General features: G+C 44.2%; 1 protein-coding gene across 4 annotated transcripts in view; it reads right to left on the bottom strand.

Annotated features, from left to right (window-relative positions):
* Window positions 1–19,963, bottom strand: part of xpnpep2 (X-prolyl aminopeptidase (aminopeptidase P) 2, membrane-bound) — a 178,314-nt gene that overhangs the window by 14,450 nt on the left and 143,901 nt on the right. The window contains exons 5-13 of one of the 4 annotated variants that reach the window (XM_079521369.1): window positions 15,372–15,504; window positions 10,961–11,041; window positions 10,709–10,803; window positions 7,073–7,139; window positions 5,791–5,849; window positions 4,713–4,823; window positions 3,572–3,635; window positions 716–820; window positions 100–180 (exon numbers count right to left, since the gene is read on the bottom strand). In XM_079521369.1, the coding sequence (XP_079377495.1) occupies window positions 100–180; window positions 716–820; window positions 3,572–3,635; window positions 4,713–4,823; window positions 5,791–5,849; window positions 7,073–7,124 (472 nt within the window). In that variant the 5' untranslated portion in view covers window positions 7,125–7,139; window positions 10,709–10,803; window positions 10,961–11,041; window positions 15,372–15,504. Of the gene's footprint in view, window positions 1–99; window positions 181–715; window positions 821–3,571; window positions 3,636–4,712; window positions 4,825–5,790; window positions 5,850–7,072; window positions 7,337–7,409; window positions 7,476–10,708; window positions 10,804–10,960; window positions 11,042–15,371; window positions 15,505–19,963 lie in introns of those variants that run through there. The other 3 variants (XM_079521370.1, XM_079521371.1, XM_079521372.1) reach the window with 3 other exon arrangements.

Below are 19,963 nucleotides of genomic sequence, written 5' to 3'. Positions count from 1 at the left end.
AATCAATCACCAAAGCAAACAGTCTGCAGTCTACTCGGGTGTGCCCTTTATTGATGCTAAGCCAGACTGACAGGCTGGCAGGTCGGGGGGCTTCCTTACCGAGGGAGAAGAGGAAGGGGTCGAAGCCGATCTCTCCACCTGCTGGAACCTGGGAGAGTAGCCAGTCTGCCAGGGTAGACGCTGTGGGAACATCACAAAATGACAAGACTAAGAGAAAGTGACATTCGTTCTCAACTCCCCGTTGTAAAATTCTATGAATATATAAATGTTGATCTATCAAATGACGTGCCTTGAATTTTACAAAGTATAGTCTGTATAAAATGACATAATGTCTAAATATCATGCAGTGACTATAGTCTTTATGATTACAGTTATATCGTATAACTTATGACACTTTATGCAAACCATGTAGTGACGTGATAATAGCATTAATTTAAAACCCCGACACCATCTATTGTAGGGATGGTCAGATAATCATTTCATTCCATGCAACCCTGCTGTTGTGTCTTTAACTCATCCAGTGCCACCAGGTGGATACAGGTTTTGGCCCTTGTTGCCACCGAAGCCCATTATAAATATATATATTTTTTTCTTCAAAAAGGCTTCCAAAGGTGCCATTGGCACTCTCGGCCACCAGGGGGAGGCGTCCAAAGGCGTCAGGTGGCACTGAGACAGTTTTAATTGACATAACTAGTTAAAACGTTGGCATCCCTACCGTCTTTCTCAAGCTCCCAGTTGCAGTCCATCTGTCTCTCTGCTTGAACCCAGTAGCGGCTGTCTGTCCACTGGGCAGCCTTGGTCAGGGTAACAACAGCTGTGCCTGCATGGGGGGAAGGAGGACAGCAGCTATCATGGTGGTTTGGCAGGTAGGTGGCGTGGCGTGGGGCAGTGACATTGAATTAACCCATTTAGGCCCGACATCGAAATCTAAAAAAATGTCTTCTAAATTCTGACAGTTTTCTGAAAAACCTCATGTTTCTATGTCAGTGGTGCTCAATATTTCATGTCAAGGACCCCAAGAATGATATGTAATTGGCCGCCGACCCCCATCTGAAAATATGTTGTTCCAGGGACCCCACAGAAGCAAAGATTTGAGTTAAAAAATATATATATTCAAAGATTTGTGCCGCATTTTCACGGTTTAAAAGAAATAGCAGACCTACAAGCTCGTAGCGCGGCACTTGGTGCCGCGCTACGAGCTTGTAGCACCGAGTGCCGTGCTATGAGCTTGTAGGTCTGCTATTTTTCAATAGCTAAAGTATAACATAATCCTTAAAACACCAAAAGGGGTTCCCGCCCAGAATGTGTTAAAAGTGACTGTAAATGATGGGGCGCCGGCTAATCTGCAAGTCAATTTGGATGTGTGCGACACATGCAAGGTTAATACACAATATAATAATATATAATATAATAAACAATACACAGGGAGATTGGCGGTCCAGCCATGTGTGGTGGATTTCAATAAGAACTTGCTTGTCTTATATACAGTAGTGTCACTTTGCTATAGTACTGCGATGCTGCATTTACACGTAGCATTGTAGCAGCGACAAAGCGACTGCCATTTACAGTGGAAGCCAGTGACATAAAGATAGCCTCTCTGCTACAATTAATTCCAGATATAGACCGAGTCATTATACCCCGATGAAAGCTCCTTTTTGCATTGTACATATGACAACGTATAAAAGTTAAAAGATTCTGCTAGGATATCTGTGATACACTGGCTAAAATTACAGATGCTCTCTTCCTGTTAGACCCTGAGGTTTGCCTCTATAAGGCAATTTCACAAGTATCAGTGCAAATCTAAGAAAACACACATTTTAATTTATAGGTGGCGGCACTAGGAGTTGCTAGGAAATTGCAACATGGAAGTCTGACTCCCCCCCCCCCCCCCAGGCCACCCCCCACAACCACACATTCATAAAGGGATGGTTCTCAGAAATGAATAGTTGTGTTCCTCTTGAGAAGATTACCTATTTGATGAGAAAAGGGTTCGACACATATTTGAAGATTTGGCAACCTTATTTTGATTGTATGGAAACTCAGCCTGTTCTTTTAACTCTACCCTTTATATTATTTTCCTTAACATTGTCTTGACAAACGTTCGTCACTCCCACACATGGACACACGCTTGTCGACGTCATCGAGCGCATTAACGCATCGCTACTAGTGAGCAACCCTGTCATACAACGAGATATAAGTGAAGATACTGTACCATGTACGCCTCGGCGTGAGACCGAGAATAAATCGGCCATGAGGTTTCATAGATTGCGCCAAACCGAAGTGCTTAGAAACTAGAGATGTCCCGATACTGTATCGGTATCGGGAAAAGTATCGGATCGGCCCTTATTTGTCATATCGGTATGGGTGAATATGCCAGTCTAACCACCGATCCGACACAGGGGTAAGGGGTTTGATACTATGGCAGGTAAATATAATTTTGGGACATGTGGAGCAAGCGCACATTTAAGTGAGGAGTCTGCTCTGAACACAACACGAGATATATAGCTAGATAGCTATAAACACAACACGATATATATAGCTAGATAGCTATAAACACAACACAAGATATATAGCTAGATAGCTATAAACACAACACGAGATATATAGCTAGATAGCTATAAACACAACATGAGATATATAGCTAGATAGCTATAAACACAACACGAGATATATAGCTAGATAGCTATAAACACAACATGAGATATATAGCTAGATAGCTATAAACACAACATGAGATATATAGCTAGATAGCTATAAACACAACATGAGATATATAGCTAGATAGCTATAAACACAACATGAGATCACGACACTGGTATCGGTATTCGGTATCGACTAACACAGAAATTGAGGTATCGGCATCGGATCGGAAGCAAAAAAAGTGTATCGGGACATCCCTATTAGAAACATTTGGGTCGGGTGCACGGGAGCAATTCACCAGGCCTATGGGGAGCGATCAGTCTTCATAAAACCCTTCACATACATACATGCGTGCATGAGTATTAGAGCAGAGCTGCGATCATGCACTCTGGTCACCACGACTGTCCTGTAATAGATCTCATGATCATCCGTGTGGAAGCAGAACCACCCTGAATCACCAGACATTAGTCATACCACCAAAGGCTGCACGAGTAAGTGGGGAGAGTGAGCTGGAGCTGATGAATGGGAGCTGTGACGAGGGTGAGGAAGAGCAGGGGTTCTCAACGTTTTTGGCCGGGGCGGGGACCCCCGGAAATGCTTTGGCAATGTCTCGGGACCCCCGCCCCGCCCCCTCCCGACCCCCAATATAAATTGACTGCTACAATAACCTTAAACCATTTTGGGCGGGAACCCCTTTTGGTGTTTTAAGCATTGTTATAATTTAGCTATTGAAAAATAGCAGATCTACAAGCTCATAGCGCGCCACCGAGTGGCGCGCTACGAGCTTGTAGGTCTGCTATTTTTGAATTTTTTTTTTAATAATTTGGGGACCCCCTAAAATAATTTGGCGACCCCCCGAGGGGTCGCGACCCACGGGTTGAGAACCCCTGAGGAAGAGGAAGGACTGAGGAGGTGTAACAGTATAGTGTACCTGCAGAGCCTGTGAAACCGGTCATGAAGGCCATCCTTGCGTCGCGCGGCGCAATGTACTCGCTCTGTCGGAGAGACGGACTGCGTCAGTATCGCGTGCGTGCACATACAAACGCACACGTATACTGTACCCACGTGCACACATCCACATGCGCACACACACACGTCTGCACACTCCCACATAAGATATGGTTTTACATGATCAGATACAAAAGGTGTTGGGATATGAGGTGCCTATGTGCCTAGTGTGATGTTCTGTATTTAGGAAACTTGATGGGGGGAAAGATACGAGGAGAGGATAGGTATCTGGTAAACATTTTATTGGCGGCAGGAAAGAAGGCTATCACAAGGAAATGGGGACAGAAGGAGCCTCCAACACAGGCACAATGGGAGGAGTTGATTCAGGAGATACGGCTCATGGAGAAACTGACACATCGCCTGAGACTGCAGGAGGAACAAATGGAGGACAAATGGTCCAAATGGACAATATTTAATGACCTGGTCATGAACAATGAGGGCATGGGGGAATGAGCAACAACATTAGGAATATGTAAAGTAATAAGCAAGGTTTGATACGCATTGTCGATTCTTTTTCTTTTTTCTTTTTCATGTTTGTTTGTACTGTGTTTGTCTTGCGCCATTGTTTTCATTGTTTGTTTGTTCAAAAAAATTAATAAAAATCTAAGTGATTAAAAAAAAAGATACAGTTGGAGGCCATCGATATTGTCCTTTTCTTTTTGCTGAGGTTTGCGTGATCTGCGCAAAAGGACAGTTAACCCATTTTGGGCGGGAACCCCTTTTGGTGTTTTAAACATTGTTATAATTTAGCTATTGAAAAATAGCAGATCTACAAGCTCATAGCGCGCCACCGAGTGGCGCGCTACGAGCTTGTAGGTCTGCTATTTTTGAAAAATCGTGAAAATATTTATTTCAGAAAACTGGAGGATTTAGAAGGATTTTTTAAAATGTTGAGGTCAGGCCTAAATGGGTCAAATGATAAGGGACAATATCGGTGGCACCCAACTGTATGGTTTTAACCACTTGAACCGTAGCACCATGATAGCAGCATAAAATAGCAAAAACTCCTGGGTTAACAAAGTATTGTGGTTCATGTGGTTAAATGGTTTGTCTGACAGTCATACCAGGTGAGCATCAGTACCAGGGATGATGTAGGCAGAGATGTTATGGGACCGCAATGCTTCTCTTAGAGCCTGCAGTCTGAGAGTGGTGTTGACCACGGTGCTGGGGAGATACTGCAACACACACACGCACGCACGCACGCACGCACGCACGCACGCACGCACGCACGCACGCACGCACGCACGCACGCACGCACGCACGCACGCACGCACGCACACACACACACACGCGTACATGTACATAAGGGTTGGAGCAGTGCCATCACAGTGCAAATGCAGGACACCTGCGTCCAACATTCCAGTGACTAGATAGACATCAAGGGAATTGTAGTCCCAAATGTAGTGTATACTACAGAGGCCATACTCAACATCAAGGGAATTGTAGTCCGTACACCTACAGTAGTGACTATACATCAGACATAGAAATATCAATGCACAAAATATCAATGCATTTAAATATGTACATATAAAACAAAACAAAAAGCACTAATACAATTGACAAATGCCACACAATATATGCAGACATCGGTAGGTAGTGATACTCTTCATGTGACCACCGCGCTCTGACTGTAGGTGGCGCTACCCGTTCAAAACATATCAAAATAACGGTAGTGGGTCGCACACACCAAGGGCTCCATTTTCGTCACCGCTAAACCCCTTATCCCTAAACTTCTTTGCCTTTTTTTACTATTTTGCAAAACATTTTTAAATAGTTGAAATGGCCAGTCTACAAGCTCACAACGTGTCAATGTAGATCGGCTAGTTGAACTATTCAAAAAAAAAATTGAACAGGGACAAACGTTTCGGCTAACCAGCCTTCATCAGTAGGTAGCCATCATATAGCATAGAATTACACATAAAATCAGATGCCTGGAACACCCCCCCCCCCAGGCAAATCGAACCATGTAAATGAGAGAAATTGCACAGTGCAGTGTACAGTATGTAGGTACAGTATAGAGGGTATAGGCAGTGGGGGCAGGTGCTCGAGCACTGGTTGGCTCTAATGTGTGCACGCGTGCCTGATTGCACGCATCGTTCCTTCCCAGCGCTTTGACTCGCACATGTGGCCCACAGGACTCACCGGTGGGGAGACGGAGCAGTTCCTCTCGGTTCTCGCTTCAGCAAAAGCAGCGCCCTTTCCTGGGAAGGAAACAAGGAAAAGACCTTGAAAAGTGACAATTCCGTCCGTGCCTGAGCTGAGCTGGGTAAGCTTTATTCCCAGATCAAGTGGAGCGCCGCTGTCATAACATACTCTATTTTGGGGGACTGCCGTGGCTGGTTTGACCTCCGGCTCGCACCGTATATGTATAGTGTCCCTGAGCAAGACATAGCCCTTCCCTCATGTGCTCATCATAGCCATCCGAGCAGTGATCTGCTGGGTAAAACTGTAAAAGCAAATTGTCCCTGCTCCGGGGTCCTGCAAATAGTTCCGTTGCCTTCCCCTTTCCTTTCCATCTTCCTGCCATTGTGACCAGCAGAAAGCCAGCATAGCAAATGTCTGTCACAGAGAAAGGTTGAACTGACAAGGCAAGGCGACGCATGTGTATTTATTTGTATATAGGGGCACTAAACAACAAGTCACTTCAGTGCTTTACATACCGGTAAGCACAAAAATATGCAGAAGAAACTCGTCTTTCAGAACATGCCACAAAATTAAATCTTGAAAGTTTTCTGCTTTGATTAAAAAAACCCTAATAACTGTAGTTATGGCTCTGTGGACATCTGAAACGGTCTTTCATGAACTTGCGAGCTTTGCCGACAGCTGACACAATATCCGTCGTATACTGTATGACCTGGATTGACATCTATGCTGTACCCACCCATACCCGATTGTATTGGACCATAGTCCTGATATGGCCCCGTAAAGGTGTGTGTCGTCTGCTCTGTATTAACATTATTTAGTTGTTTTCCATAATCTGAGCCAATGGGAGTCAGTCAAAGTGTTTGTCTGCGGAGAAGAGTTTGTCAATCAAACAATTCACCACCAGTTCAACGAAGGCATTCACAATCAATCAGGATGCTGCAATCCAATCATGCTGGTTTGTCAATAAATTGAACATGGTCTTGGCTAATGGCTCATACACACACACACACGAGTATGGTAAATAAAGTCTTTCAATTGCTATTGGACTGGCATTTGACTCTTCCTCAGCCAAATTGTAGGCAAATAAATCCCAAGGAATAATAGCAGGCACAGCAGAAACTCTTAAATGCCGTTTAGTGAACTACACACGGAAATGTCAATGAATACTGCACATTAGTAAGCCTTCTATGAGCCTGTACGTACAGTAGTACTGCACAGAGCAATACGATAAATGAATCATTACATAGTTTGGAATAAAAAAAAACAAGTTAACTGTTACCTGTTAGTGCTGCCAGGGACAGAGCTAAGAACCAGCCATAGGAGGAGGGCATCCTGGCACCACCAGCCTGCCACAAACGAAGATGCAATACAATGAAGCGCGGTGCTCCAGTCCAGTGTGTATCATCCAGTGGACGTGATAAAGTGTGTGTGGGTGTCAGTAAGTCACAGAGTTATTGAGTATGTGTGACTCTCTCTCTCTCTCACTCTCTCATGTCTCCCACATCACTATCTCCTCTCACAGCAGTTATCTGATCGGAATCATGTGCCCTGGCTTAAGGGGAGGATCTAAAAATGCCATAAAGCACAATGTGTCAAAGCGCTGTGGGCCACCTCACCGTTTCTCTCTCCCCTGAATGTGTGTTCTCCGTGTTGGCCCTCGCGTTGCAGTTTGATGCTTGATGCTGCCGTGACGAGCAGGACAGGATTTCAACTGGAAGCCTCCCCGTTTATACACCGTTTGTATCCCGAGTGTTAATTTAACTCTTAAGAGAGTGCACAAAATGGTCTTCATTTGTACACTCTCTGGGATAACTGAACACTGAGGATTTTTACAGTACATACACACTGTACTTGTCTAACCCATTTTAACCTGAGATCACATTCTAAAAATGTCTTCCACATCCTGACAGTTTTCTGAAAAAGCTATGTTTTCTACGTCAGTCGTTCTTTCGATTTTTCAAAAATAGCAGACCTACAAGCTCGTAGCGCGCCACTCGGTGGCACGCTACGAGCTTGTAGATCTGCTATTTTTCAATAGCTAAAGCATAACATAATGCTAACACCGAAAGGTTGTTCCCGCCCAAAACGGTCTAATGGCCTGCCAGCATCCAGGACTCCAGGATCCTACAAGCTTTACTTTTATATATTTCCAAGCTTCTGCCAATAAGCTGAGAGATGCAGGCGATGCACTGGGCATGCAGCCAATATATGACGCAAAGATATAGCTGGAGACCTACCGTACGTACAGTATACAGACAGAATGGATGTGTAAGTGTGGGTGATTGCGCTCGACAGTGAGACACTGTCTGAGCTGCATATACCAATTTATGTACTAATGTACCATGTACTGTATTTGTGACTAAATTTGACTGAGGGACTGCCATTGGATTTTTTTGAATTTTCACGTCATATGAAAGCAGGGAATCATAGCTTCAAAGTGACATATTGGTTGTTCAGTTTGACCCACCAGTTTTGGAGATATGGCTTATAGAGTAATGTCTTGCAGAAAAATGCGAGTTGAGAAAACCGGCTTGAAAGGTTCACTGCTGTGGTCTCTAACATTACACCTAGCTACATGTTTGGGCATTTATTTCATATTTACATGTCGATTTCAGCTCTGATAGTTATTTCAGACATGCTCTAGTATGTGAAGAGTCTGCCTGTGCTATTAACTCATTTTGAAAAAAATGAGTTTTTTTGGTGAAAAGCTGGAATTTGCGCGATGGCAGTCTCTCAGTCAAATCTGGTCACATTTGTTCTCCAGTGTGTGTGTGTGTGTGTGTGTGTGTGTGTGTGTGTGTGTGTGTGTGTGTGTGTGTGTGTGTGTGTGTGTGTGTGTGTGTGTGCAATATACAAAAATGTGTTTAATGCTCGCCACGACCGGATTGTTGACCTAGTGTCTGATGCAGTTCGAAAGTATGTCCCATCTAGTGCAGCAATGTATAAACATTCAAGAGTGTTACCAGATTGGTTAAGCTGCGCATGCGATGTCTTTGCCAACATCCCAAATACACCAGTGATGTTGTCTTTGTTGACACCAGTCACAAGGAGGTCCTGCTTCTGGAGGTGGGCTGTGTCTTTGATTTGTACATGGACCAGGCATTCCAAGATAAACACTCTAAGTATCAACCATTACTTGGAAGTATAACAAACCTGGGGTATCGCTGTAGATTTTGCCATACTGATATTCGGAAGCCTGGGCTAAGTGCATAAACTGACCATGAGTGGCCTAAGAATAGCTGGCATGACAAAAAGCAAAGCCAAACAACTTGCCAAATACTGTTCTGTTTCAGCTGTTATAGGCAGTTTGTCTGTGTGGAGGAGGAGGAGGTGCCATGTGTATCCTTAAGTGAACATGAACTGTCAACCCCGTTATATTTGTTTCCTTGTAAAATGTGACCAGATTTGACTGAGAGACTGCCATCGCGCAAATTACTAATTTATTAATTTTCACCAGAGGAGAATTTTCTTTTTTTTCTTTTTTCTTTTTCAAAATGAGTTAATAGCACAGGCAGACTCTTCACATACTAGAGCATGTCTGAAATAAGTGTCAGAGCTGAAATCGACATGTAAATATGAAATAAATCCTTAAACATGTAGCTAGGTGTAATGTTACTACTTACTACTTACTACTCTATAAGCCATATCTCCAAAACTGGTGGGCCAAACTGAACAACCAATATGTCAATTTGAAGCTATGATTCCCTACTTTCATATGACATGAAAAAAACGAAAATTCAAAAAAATCCAATGGCAGTCCCTCAGTCAAATTTAGTCACAAATTAATTGTAATTTGTGGATTCAAATAAAGAAATCAAAATGTGTGTGTCTGCGCGCTTGCGTGCATGCGTGCAACTGTGCATGTTTGCGTATGTACTGTAAGCTCCCAATAATTCCAGAGCAGTTTTCCAGAGCAGTTGTTCTGACGTTGCACGTCATAAGGATCTTGGGCCTGCAGCACCTGAAGCCACCATCTGGTCGCCAGAAACGAGGATCACGAGACCTCCTTTATTTGCGGTGTAGTACGCCAAACACGAGAAAGCTGTGTACTTAGCTTTTAAATTAATTATAGCTTAATTAAACTCTTGCGCTGGTCACCGACACCCTGGAACCAGGACAGTTTGGTTATCAGTCAAACATTGTTTGGCTGATAACCAAACTGTGTGGATTAGGGCATTAAGCAACTAGTCGACTAGTTTACTAGTCGACTAGTAAATCCACTAGTCGACCTTGTTGGTACTAGTTGACTAGTTGAGAAGAATTTTTTTTTCTCCCCCCCCCCGATTTTGTAGGCCTCAAGATCAGGTTGATTATAGTTATATTCACCAATGTACACAGTTTTAAATGTACAAATCTGTATTTCTAAAAAAAATAAAAAATATTATTATTATTTTTTACATAATAGGTAGTTAAACAACTAGTCGACTAGTAAACTAGGCAACTAGTCAACTAGTAAAAATTACTAGAAGTGAATGCCCTAGTGTGGATGATGGAACCTTCTACACACTTGTGGGTCCCCAAATTATTTTGAGGGGTCTCCAGATGATGTGCACAGCAGGGTATCTGCACATTTCTAAAGTGACAATTTAAGACATTTTAATACCATACGAATGAAAAATAACCAGATAACTGCGTCAAAAGTAATAAACAAACTACAATAAAACGGTTAAACTGAGGCAAAATTCTACATACTCACAATGCCGTTGCGTGGCATTGTGAGGTTGTAGATCTGCTATTTTCACAATATTTATCTGTGGAACCAAGTAAAACAAAATGTAATGCCTCAACTCCTACACTTCCAAGTACTTGTCAGGGTGGGGGATCCCCAGTTAAAATATTTTGTTTGTGTGTGTGTGTGTGTGTGTGTGTGTGTGTGTGTGTGTGTGTGTGTGTGTGTGTGTGTGTGTGTGTACACCTGTAGAGGCCGTGCAGCAGCACTCTGATAGTCATGTTCATCGACTTCTCCAGCACCTTCGGTAGCATCCCCACACGCTGGCTAGCCAAGAAGCTCTCAGTGATGCAGGTGGATCATGGCCTGGTCATGCCTGGATCGCAGACTACCTCTCAGTGATGCAGGTGGATCATGGCCTGGTCATGCCTGGATCGCAGACTACCTCTCAGTGATGCAGGTGGATCATGGCCTGGTCATGCCTGGATCGCAGACTACCTCTCAGTGATGCAGGTGGATCATGGCCTGGTCATGCCTGGATCGCAGACTATACCTCTCCTGTTAGACCTGCGAGGCAGCCTGTAAGTGTAAAAGATGTGCCAGTGAGAAACAGTGGCACTCCCCACTGCACTGTGCCGTTAGCTTCCCAGTTCACCTCTCTACAGTGTAAAAAAAGCTGTGAACTAGCTTTTAAATTAATTATAGCTTAACCCATTCTGGGCGGGAACCCCTTTTGGTGTTAGCATTATGTTATGCTTTAGCTATTGAAAAATAGCAGATCTACAAGCTCATAGCGCGCCACCGAGTGGCGCGCTACGAGCTTGTAGGTCTGCTATTTTTGAAAAATCGAAGAACGACTGACATAGAAACATAGCTTTTTCAGAAAACTGTCAGGATGTAGAAGACATTTTTAGAATCTGATCTCAGGTCTCTACAGAGGTGTAGAGTCTACACCTCTGACTAGAGCTATGTGCACGGTTCAAATTTTTATTAAATTTGGTAATTTTCTTTTTTCTCCACCCTTATCTCTACTCTTACCTGTACATATCCTGTGTTTCATTATTGCTGCTGTTGCTGCTACGACACCTGCATTTCACCACAGGGATGAATCAGAATAAAGGTCTATTTGTATTAACAATTTGTGGGGTTTTTGGACAGAATCTGGAGGAGTAATATAAAAAAAAAAGTTTTTCAAAAGTCGGCCTCCTGGTGGCGCTATAACAGGCCGTTCTGGAAAATTTGGGGCAGAGGTTCATCGTTGGCATTAACTCACCCCTCAACATCCTTATATTCAAATGATGTCCAGTGACTCTGATGGACCCTACTACCTAGTACCGGCGCAAAGAATTGTGAGGCTAATAAATTACATACAAAAATCCATCTCTTTTAATAGCTCTTGGCATTTTGCTCTCACATAATTATTCAGCATCATCATAATAATTTTGTCTAAGTAATATGGCTCTGACATTTGTAATCCTTTCCAGTGGGTGCTTGTAATGTACAGTATGAGGAACTGAGGAGTCTGCGGTTGCATTCATCAGCATAAATGCCACCGTGGCAGTATGTTTGGCAGTAAGTTAACCCATTTTGGGCGGGAACTAGGGCATTCACTTCTAGTCATTTTTACTAGTTGACTAGTTGCCTAGTTTACTAGTCGACTTGTCAGACTAGTTGTTTAACCACCTATTGTTTAAAAAAAATATATATATATATATTTGTACATTGGTGACTATAACTGTAATCTACCTGATCTTGAGGCCTACAAAATCGGGGGAAATAAATAAATAAATAAAAAATAAACCTTTTATTTTATTTTTCTTATCAACTAGTCAACTAGTACCAACAAGGTCGACTAGTCACTAGTGGATTTACTAGTCGACTAGTTGCTTAATGCCCTAGCGGGAACTCCTTTTGGTGTTAGCATTATGTTATGCTTTAGCTATTGAAAAATAGCAGATCTACAAGCTCATAGCGCGCCACCGAGTGGCGCGCTACGAGCTTGTGGGTCTGCTATTTTTGAAAAATCGAAGAACGACTGACATAGAAACATAGCTTTTTCAGAAAACTGTCAGGATGTAGAAGACATTTTTAGAATCTGATCTCAGGTCAAAATGGGTTAATCAAAAGGATGGTGAATGTACTAGGATTAGGCTGCCATTACGTGAGACAACGGTCAGACACAAAGAGAACACACCACCATCCACATCGCCGATGCTGCAGTGGAGACGGTCAACAAGTTCAAAATATCCTGGAGCTACAGTGTACATCACTCATAAACTCACCTGGGATGTTACAGTTAGGGGTGTCAAAAAAGAATCGATTCGAATTAGAATCGCGATTCCGTTATGAACGATTCAAAATCGACTCATAATTTCCAAAAATCAATTTTAATTTATTTTTTTAGATTTCTTTTTCTGGTTACAGTTACAGGAGTTTTCACTACATGGTGTTTGTGATATGAAATGTAAGCTCACCCTAATCACAGTAAACATCATGTCTTCAGTCATTTTCAAGTTACTGTAGTCACTTCAGTTCAAGACTGGAGTAGATTGTGATGAAATCCTATGTATTGAATCGAGAATCATTTTGAATAGAATCGTGACCCCAAGAATCGGAATCAAATCGAATCGTGGGAGACCCAAAGATTCACAGCCCTAGTTGCAGTACACAATAAAAGGGTGGTGAAGAAGGCACGACGACGCCTCTACTTTCTCAGGCAACTGAAGAATTAAGGTTCAGTCAGGACAACTCAAGGATGGATCAGATCAAGCGCATCAGTCCCGGCCATAGGGACTCCGAATCCCCCCGTAACTAAACAGTAGATCCAAAACGAGCAAAACGAGCAGCAGGTTTGTATACAGCGGCACGCTGATACAGCAGCAGCAAGCAAGCAAGCAGGCAGAGGAATGCAAACCTCCGGTTAAAGTAGCCGGTATGAAGATGGAGTGACACTGTTGCCACACCTAAGCGCAAAACGGTCGACAGCCGCGGACGACTTGCACGGAGGAGAGCGTTTCCGGGAATCTGGCCGTCGCGCAAGTCTTCCGCGGAGGTGGAGCTTCTTTTCCATCCACCAGCTGTCTAAAAACTCGGAAAATAAGCTGCGCACAGCTTAAGACGTGCGCGGAGTGTGTGATTGGCTGAGTGAATCATGTGAATGAGAGCGTGATGCTGAGGCGGCCCAATTAACGGCCGGCAGCGACTGCACTGAGGTTCCCTGACTGAACTTGCTCTGCGCATCATGTCTACGACAGGCACAAATGCTCATTTGTCATTAACAGAGACACCAACCGAGAGGTTGCGTCACTGCAGGAACTGCACTGACCTCAACCGCAAGGCAATGAATAGAGTTACGCAGACAGCCGAGCGCATCAGTGGATGTGACGCTGTGTCGGCAACGCTTGGGGAATAATCCATTACAGTTTTGTTGAACTAAGTTCTTAAAAAAACATTTCATAACCGAGTTACTCTTCAAATAGGGTAGGCATAATAATAAGCCCTAGTCGCTAGTTTTGTCACTTAAAATTTTATTAATTTTTGAACAATAGCAAAAGAAAGAAAAACAAATGAAAATAAAATAAAATAAAGTCGACATTGTGTTTCAAACCTTGCACGTTACATCACATATTCCTAGGCATTTACTGTTGCTCCTCATTCCCCCATTCCCTTGTTCTTTCTGTTCCGTCTTAAATGTTGTCCATTTGGACCATTTGTCCTCCATTTGTTCTTCCTGTAGTCTCAGACGGTGTGTCAGTTTCTCCATGAGATGTATCTCCTGAATCAACTCCTCCCATTGTCCCTGTGTTGGAGGTTCTATCTGTCCCCATTTTCTTGTGATAGATTTCTTTCCTGCCACCAATACAATGTTTACCAGATATCTATCCAGTCCTCTCCTCGTATCTTTCCCCCATCAAGTTTCCTAAATACAAAACTTCACACTTCATAGGCACCCAATATCTTTTGTGTATCATTTTCCAAAAAACATCAATTTTGGGACATTTCCAAAACACATGTGAATGATCCACATTTACATCTCCACAACCTCTCCAACATTGTATCTGTTGCTTCAACTGTTTGCTCTTAATCTTTGGTGTTAAAAATAAAAAAATCTGCATAGATTTTTCCAAGAGAATTCCCACCATATCCGTGAATCCTATACACCTTTTCGGTGTCACCTCTGTATTTGTAAGCCAAAAATGTCATGTTATGGAAAAGACATTCAATATTCATTCATCAAAAGGTCCGAGCCACCCCCCAACCACGGACATGTTTCAGATGTAGCGATGGGACAAGCTGCAAAAGTGCTTCTTTCCCCAATTTCACACATGAACAAGTTGGCATAGGCGGCAGCAAAGCCGGGCCAGAGAAAAAGCAAGGATTATGCAATGCACCCTTCCCTCACCATCCTAACCACACAGCCTCCCTTATCACAGAGAGGACCTTTTTAGCACCTGAGCAAATGATTAAAAACAGTTATTCTTCCTTAAACCATTTAGGCCTGACCTCGAAATTTAAAGAAAATCTTCAAAATCCTCCAGTTTTCTGAAATAAATATTTTCACGATTTTTCAAAAATAGCAGACCTACAAGCTCGTAGCGCGCCACTCGGTGGCGCGCTATGAGCTTGTAGATCTGCTATTTTTCAATAGCTAAATTATAACAATGTTTAAAACACCAAAAGGGGTTCCCGCCCAAAATAGGTTAACTGTTGTGTAAATACATTGCCGTTGCTTTATTTGTATACGTTCACGTTGTGTATATACTGTACATTGCATATTATACTCTCTTTTGCCTTCTTTTTTTAATTTCTACTATTACAGTACTTATGCTCCTGAGTTGTATTCCTTCCTTGTACTGTATGTATACCTTTAGACAAGATTGAACCTTGAACCTTAAGTATGGTTACTCACCAGACAATACAGTGCAGTTGCAGAAAGATGTAGTTCAGCAGAGTCATGGTGGCTGTGTCTGTCTCAGGGCCTCGAAGTCTAGTACAGTATGTTGAAAAGGTCATCGTAATGTAGGAAACACGTTCATTGTGACCTGCACAGGACAAACGATTCACCAGACAAATATCACTTTTTCAAGGAATTATTGTAATACTGATCATATACATACAATCTCTTAAGCCTGTAAGTGTATATGTGTATAATCACTCTATTTTGTGTACAGTACATGGTGTATTTTGCATTGGCTTCAAAGGGCAAGAACCTGGATCTATGGCAGGACTTCCTGAACATTGTGTCATGTTTCCTCAGTGACCTCACATAAAGCTTTCATGATCACTTTGGCTTACTTTCACCAAACCTAAAACAGCGTACAGTAAATCAATGTTTTGCCTGGCAGATTCAAACAATGAGGCCAAAATTACTGCTTAATAATGCACTGCTCAGAAGTGGAAAATCAGGAACTATAGCAGCCTGGATACAGCCGACTGTTCTGGTTCTCGTCTCGTAATTATTTTGAAAAATATTCAAATGATAGGTTTCTATATATTCATGGTTATGCTTAGTTTCCTAATTATGGGAGCCCCTTAAAACTAGATCATATACTGTAACTCGCACTCACTAAAAATTGCAGGTAATAATTCGCTGGAGTTGATGAATGTAACCGTTTATTTCTTTGGAAGGAACTATGTAATCATGTACAAATTACAGGGGAAATTCAGAAAGTGTTCAATTGGTACAGATGGAATATAAGTACTTGCTAACATTTGGGTTAACCCATTCTGGGAGGGAACCCCTTTTGGTGTTAGCATTATGTTATGTTTTAGCTATTGAAAAATAGCAGATCTACAAGCTCGTAGTGCGCCACTCGGTGGCGCGCTACGAGCTTGTAGGTCTGCTATTTTTGAAAAACCGAAGAACGACTGACGTAGAAACATAGCTTTTTCAGAAAACTGTCATTTTCAAACAGACATTTTTAGAATCTGATCTCAGGTCAAAATGGGTTAAAAAGGGAACTGTGGCAAAGACATTTTATTATGATCTCCAATCCCTCTCTGATCTTCGTCAAGTTAATGTGTCACAAATGAGAGAAAGTCATTCCTATAGAAATGAGTTTGTCTTCCTGTGTCTCTGATGTTTGCCTTCTTGTGGTGCAGATACAGTATATAGCCGGTAACGTAAGGTAAGGTACGGTCGCCCCTTTTCCATCTCGCCCCACTACTCTACCTAGCTGTAAATAACAAACATAATTCCTGTTGGTGATTATATAAAAAGGTATTATCATATTAACTTATCTTCGTTAAGTTCACTCTGTATATCCACGGGCGGAGGGAAATACTAAATTAACTGTTAACTACATTAACACATTTCGCGGGGGCGAGTTGGTAGAGGGGCGAGTCGTCTGGTATTCATCGTCTGTGGCTCAGGAGGTAGAGCAGGTCGTCCAATGATCCATGGGTCGGCGGTTCGAATCTCGGCTCCTCCTGTCTACATGTCAAAGTGTCCTTGAGCAAGACACTGAACCCCAAATTGCTCCCGATGTGCTGGTTGGTACCTTGCATGGTTTCCGCCACCATCGGTGTATGAATGTGTGTGTGAATGGGTGAATGTAATGCACAATCTATGTAAAGCGCCTTGGATAAAGGCGCTATATAAATGCACCATTTACCATTTACCATATAGCCTACTGTAATAAATAATCAAACACAATTTGAGAATATTCTTTCCCAATTTTATTCTGAATTAATATTTAGTTTTTGTCTTTTTGTTCAGTTCTTTTCAGTAAGGTATTTTAGAAACTGAAAGTATTACTATAGTAAAAAAGTATTGAAAGACTTTCCTGCTCAACCTGATTGGTACAAATACCAAGACAGCTGCATTTACACTAATTACATTAACTAGCCACGCCGTGCCATCCAGGAGGATGGCCACGCCACGCCATCCAGGTGGCCAGCTGTCTGGGTGTCCAGTTGTCCGGGTGTCCAGTTGTCCAGGTGCCCAGTTGTCCAGGTGCCCACTCGTCAAGGGGCCCAATCATCCAGGTGGCCAGCTGTCTGGGTGTCCAGTTGTCCAGGTGCGCTCTCGTCCAGGTGCCCACTCGTCCAGGGGCCCAATCATCCAGGTGGCCAGCTGTCTGGGTGTCCAGTTGTCCGGGTGTCCAGTTGTCCAGGTGCCCACTCGTCAAGGGGCCCAATCATCCAGGTGGCCAGCTGTCTGGGTGTCCAGTTGTCCAGGTGCGCTCTCGTCCAGGTGCCCACTCGTCCAGGGGCCCAATCATCCAGGTGGCCAGCTGTCTGGGTGTCCAGTTGTCCAGGTGCCCACTCATCCAGGTGGCCAGCTGTCTGGGTGTCCAGTTGTCCAGGTGTCCAGTTGCCCACTCATCCCAGGTGGCCAGTTGTCCAGGTGGCCAGTTGTCCAGGTGGCCAGTTGTCCAGGTGGCCAGTTGTCCAGGTGGCCAGTTGTCCAGGTGGCCAGTTGTCCAGGTGGCCAGTTGTTCAGGTGGCCAGTTGTCCAGGTGGCCAGTTGCCCAGGTGGCCAGTTGTCCAGGTGGAGAATATCTTTTCCCAATTTTATTCTGAATTAATATTTACTTTTTGTCTTTTTGTTCAGTTCTTTTCAGTAAGGTATTTTAGAAACTGAAAGTATTACTATAGTAAAAAAGTATTGAAAGACTTTCCTGCTCAACCTGATTGGTACAAATACCAAGACAGCTGCATTTACACTAATTACATTAACTAGCCACGCCGTGCCATCCAGGAGGATGGCCACGCCACGCCATCCAGGTGGCCAGCTGTCTGGGTGTCCAGTTGTCCGGGTGTCCAGTTGTCCAGGTGCCCACTCGTCAAGGGGCCCAATCATCCAGGTGGCCAGCTGTCTGGGTGTCCAGTTGTCCAGGTGCGCTCTCGTCCAGGTGCCCACTCGTCCAGGGGCCCAATCATCCAGGTGGCCAGCTGTCTGGGTGTCCAGTTGTCCAGGTGCCCACTCGTCCAGGGGCCCAATCATCCAGGTGGCCAGCTGTCTGGGTGTCCAGTTGTCCTGGTGCCCACTCATCCAGGTGGCCAGCTGTCTGGGTGTCCAGTTGTCCAGGTGTCCAGTTGTCCAGGTGCCCACTCATCCCAGGTGGCCAGTTGTCCAGGTGGCCAGTTGTCCAGTTGTCCAGGTGGCCAGTTGTCCAGGTGGCCAGTTGTTCAGGTGGCCAGTTGTCCAGGTGGCCAGTTGCCCAGGTGGCCAGTTGTCCAGGTGGCCAGTTGTCCAGGTGGCCAGTTGTCCAGGTGGCCAGTTGTCCAGGTGGCCAGTTGCCCAGGTGGCCAGTTGTTCAGGTGGCCAGTTGCCCAGGTGGCCAGTTGCCCAGGTGGCCAGTTGTCCAGGTGGCCAGTTGTCCAGGTGCCCACTCATCCCAGGTGGCCAGTTGTCCAGGTGCCCACTCATCCCAGGTGGCCAGTTGTCCAGGTGGCCAGTCATCCAGGTGGCCAGTTGTCCAGGTGGCCAGTTGTCCAGGTGGCCAGTTGTCCAGGTGGCCAGTCATCCAGGTGGCCAGTCATCCAGGTGGCCAGTTGTCCAGGTGGCCAGTCATCCAGGTGGCCAGTCATCCAGGTGGCCAGTCGTCCAGGTGGCCAGTTATCCAAGTGCCCAGTCATCCAAGTGCCCAGTCGTCCAGGTGCCCACTGGGGGATGCACACTAAGATTAGACACACCAACAGTCCAACATGCGGAAACAATGGTCGGACTACCGCTCGAACTGCGCTGCTCCCGTGCTTGCGGTTATGTTTAGGTTAGCCCACTCGTCCAGGTGGCAACATGTCCCTATAGTGGCCAGTTGGTTTTGTTGGCCAGCTGTCCAAGTGACCGTGTGCCGAGTTGTCCAGGTGGCCACATGTCCCCCTAGGTGCCCAGTTGCCCAAGTGCAGTGTGTGTGGACCTTATGAATACTGGGGCGAGCAGAGCAGTAACTTTTTTGGGTGTCGGACTATTGGCTGTCGGACTATTGGCTGTCGGACTATTGGCTGTCGGACTATTGGCTGGCGGACTATTGGCTGTCGGACTATTGGCTATCGGACTATTGGCTGGCGGACTATTGGCTGTCGGACTATTGGCTGTCGTTTATGTGTGTTTATGTGTGTGTGTGTGTGTGTGCGTGTGTGTGCGCAGTGAAGAGAGTAGTGGCCGAAAATGTGATGTAATTTGGTAAATATGAAAACATGGATGCAAGGTAGTGCGTTGTGTTTCCTATGGCATGCAGTAGATGTTGTGCATGGAGAGATTTGTGCAAACAGAGTGCTTTGGTAGGAAAAGGCGGACGGATAAACTGGCGCCACCCTTTCAGGAAGGATAACATGCACATACAGTATATGCACACACACACACATGAGAGCATATACACAAACACATTATGGGTGTGGAGGACATTGCTTTCTTTTATAGACCATTTTAACCCATTTAGGCCTGACATCGAAATAAATTAAAAGTCCTCTGAAATAATATATATTCAAAGATTTGTGCCACATTTTCACGATTTTTCAAAAATAGCAGACCTACAAGCTCGTAGCGCGCCACTC

The sequence above is a fragment of the Electrona antarctica genome (assembly GCF_951216825.1).
Source record: "Electrona antarctica genome assembly, chromosome: 1".
NCBI lineage: Eukaryota > Metazoa > Chordata > Actinopteri > Myctophiformes > Myctophidae > Electrona > Electrona antarctica.
The sequence above is the reverse complement of the archived record's forward strand: the minus strand, read 5'-3'. Positions and strand labels throughout refer to the sequence as shown.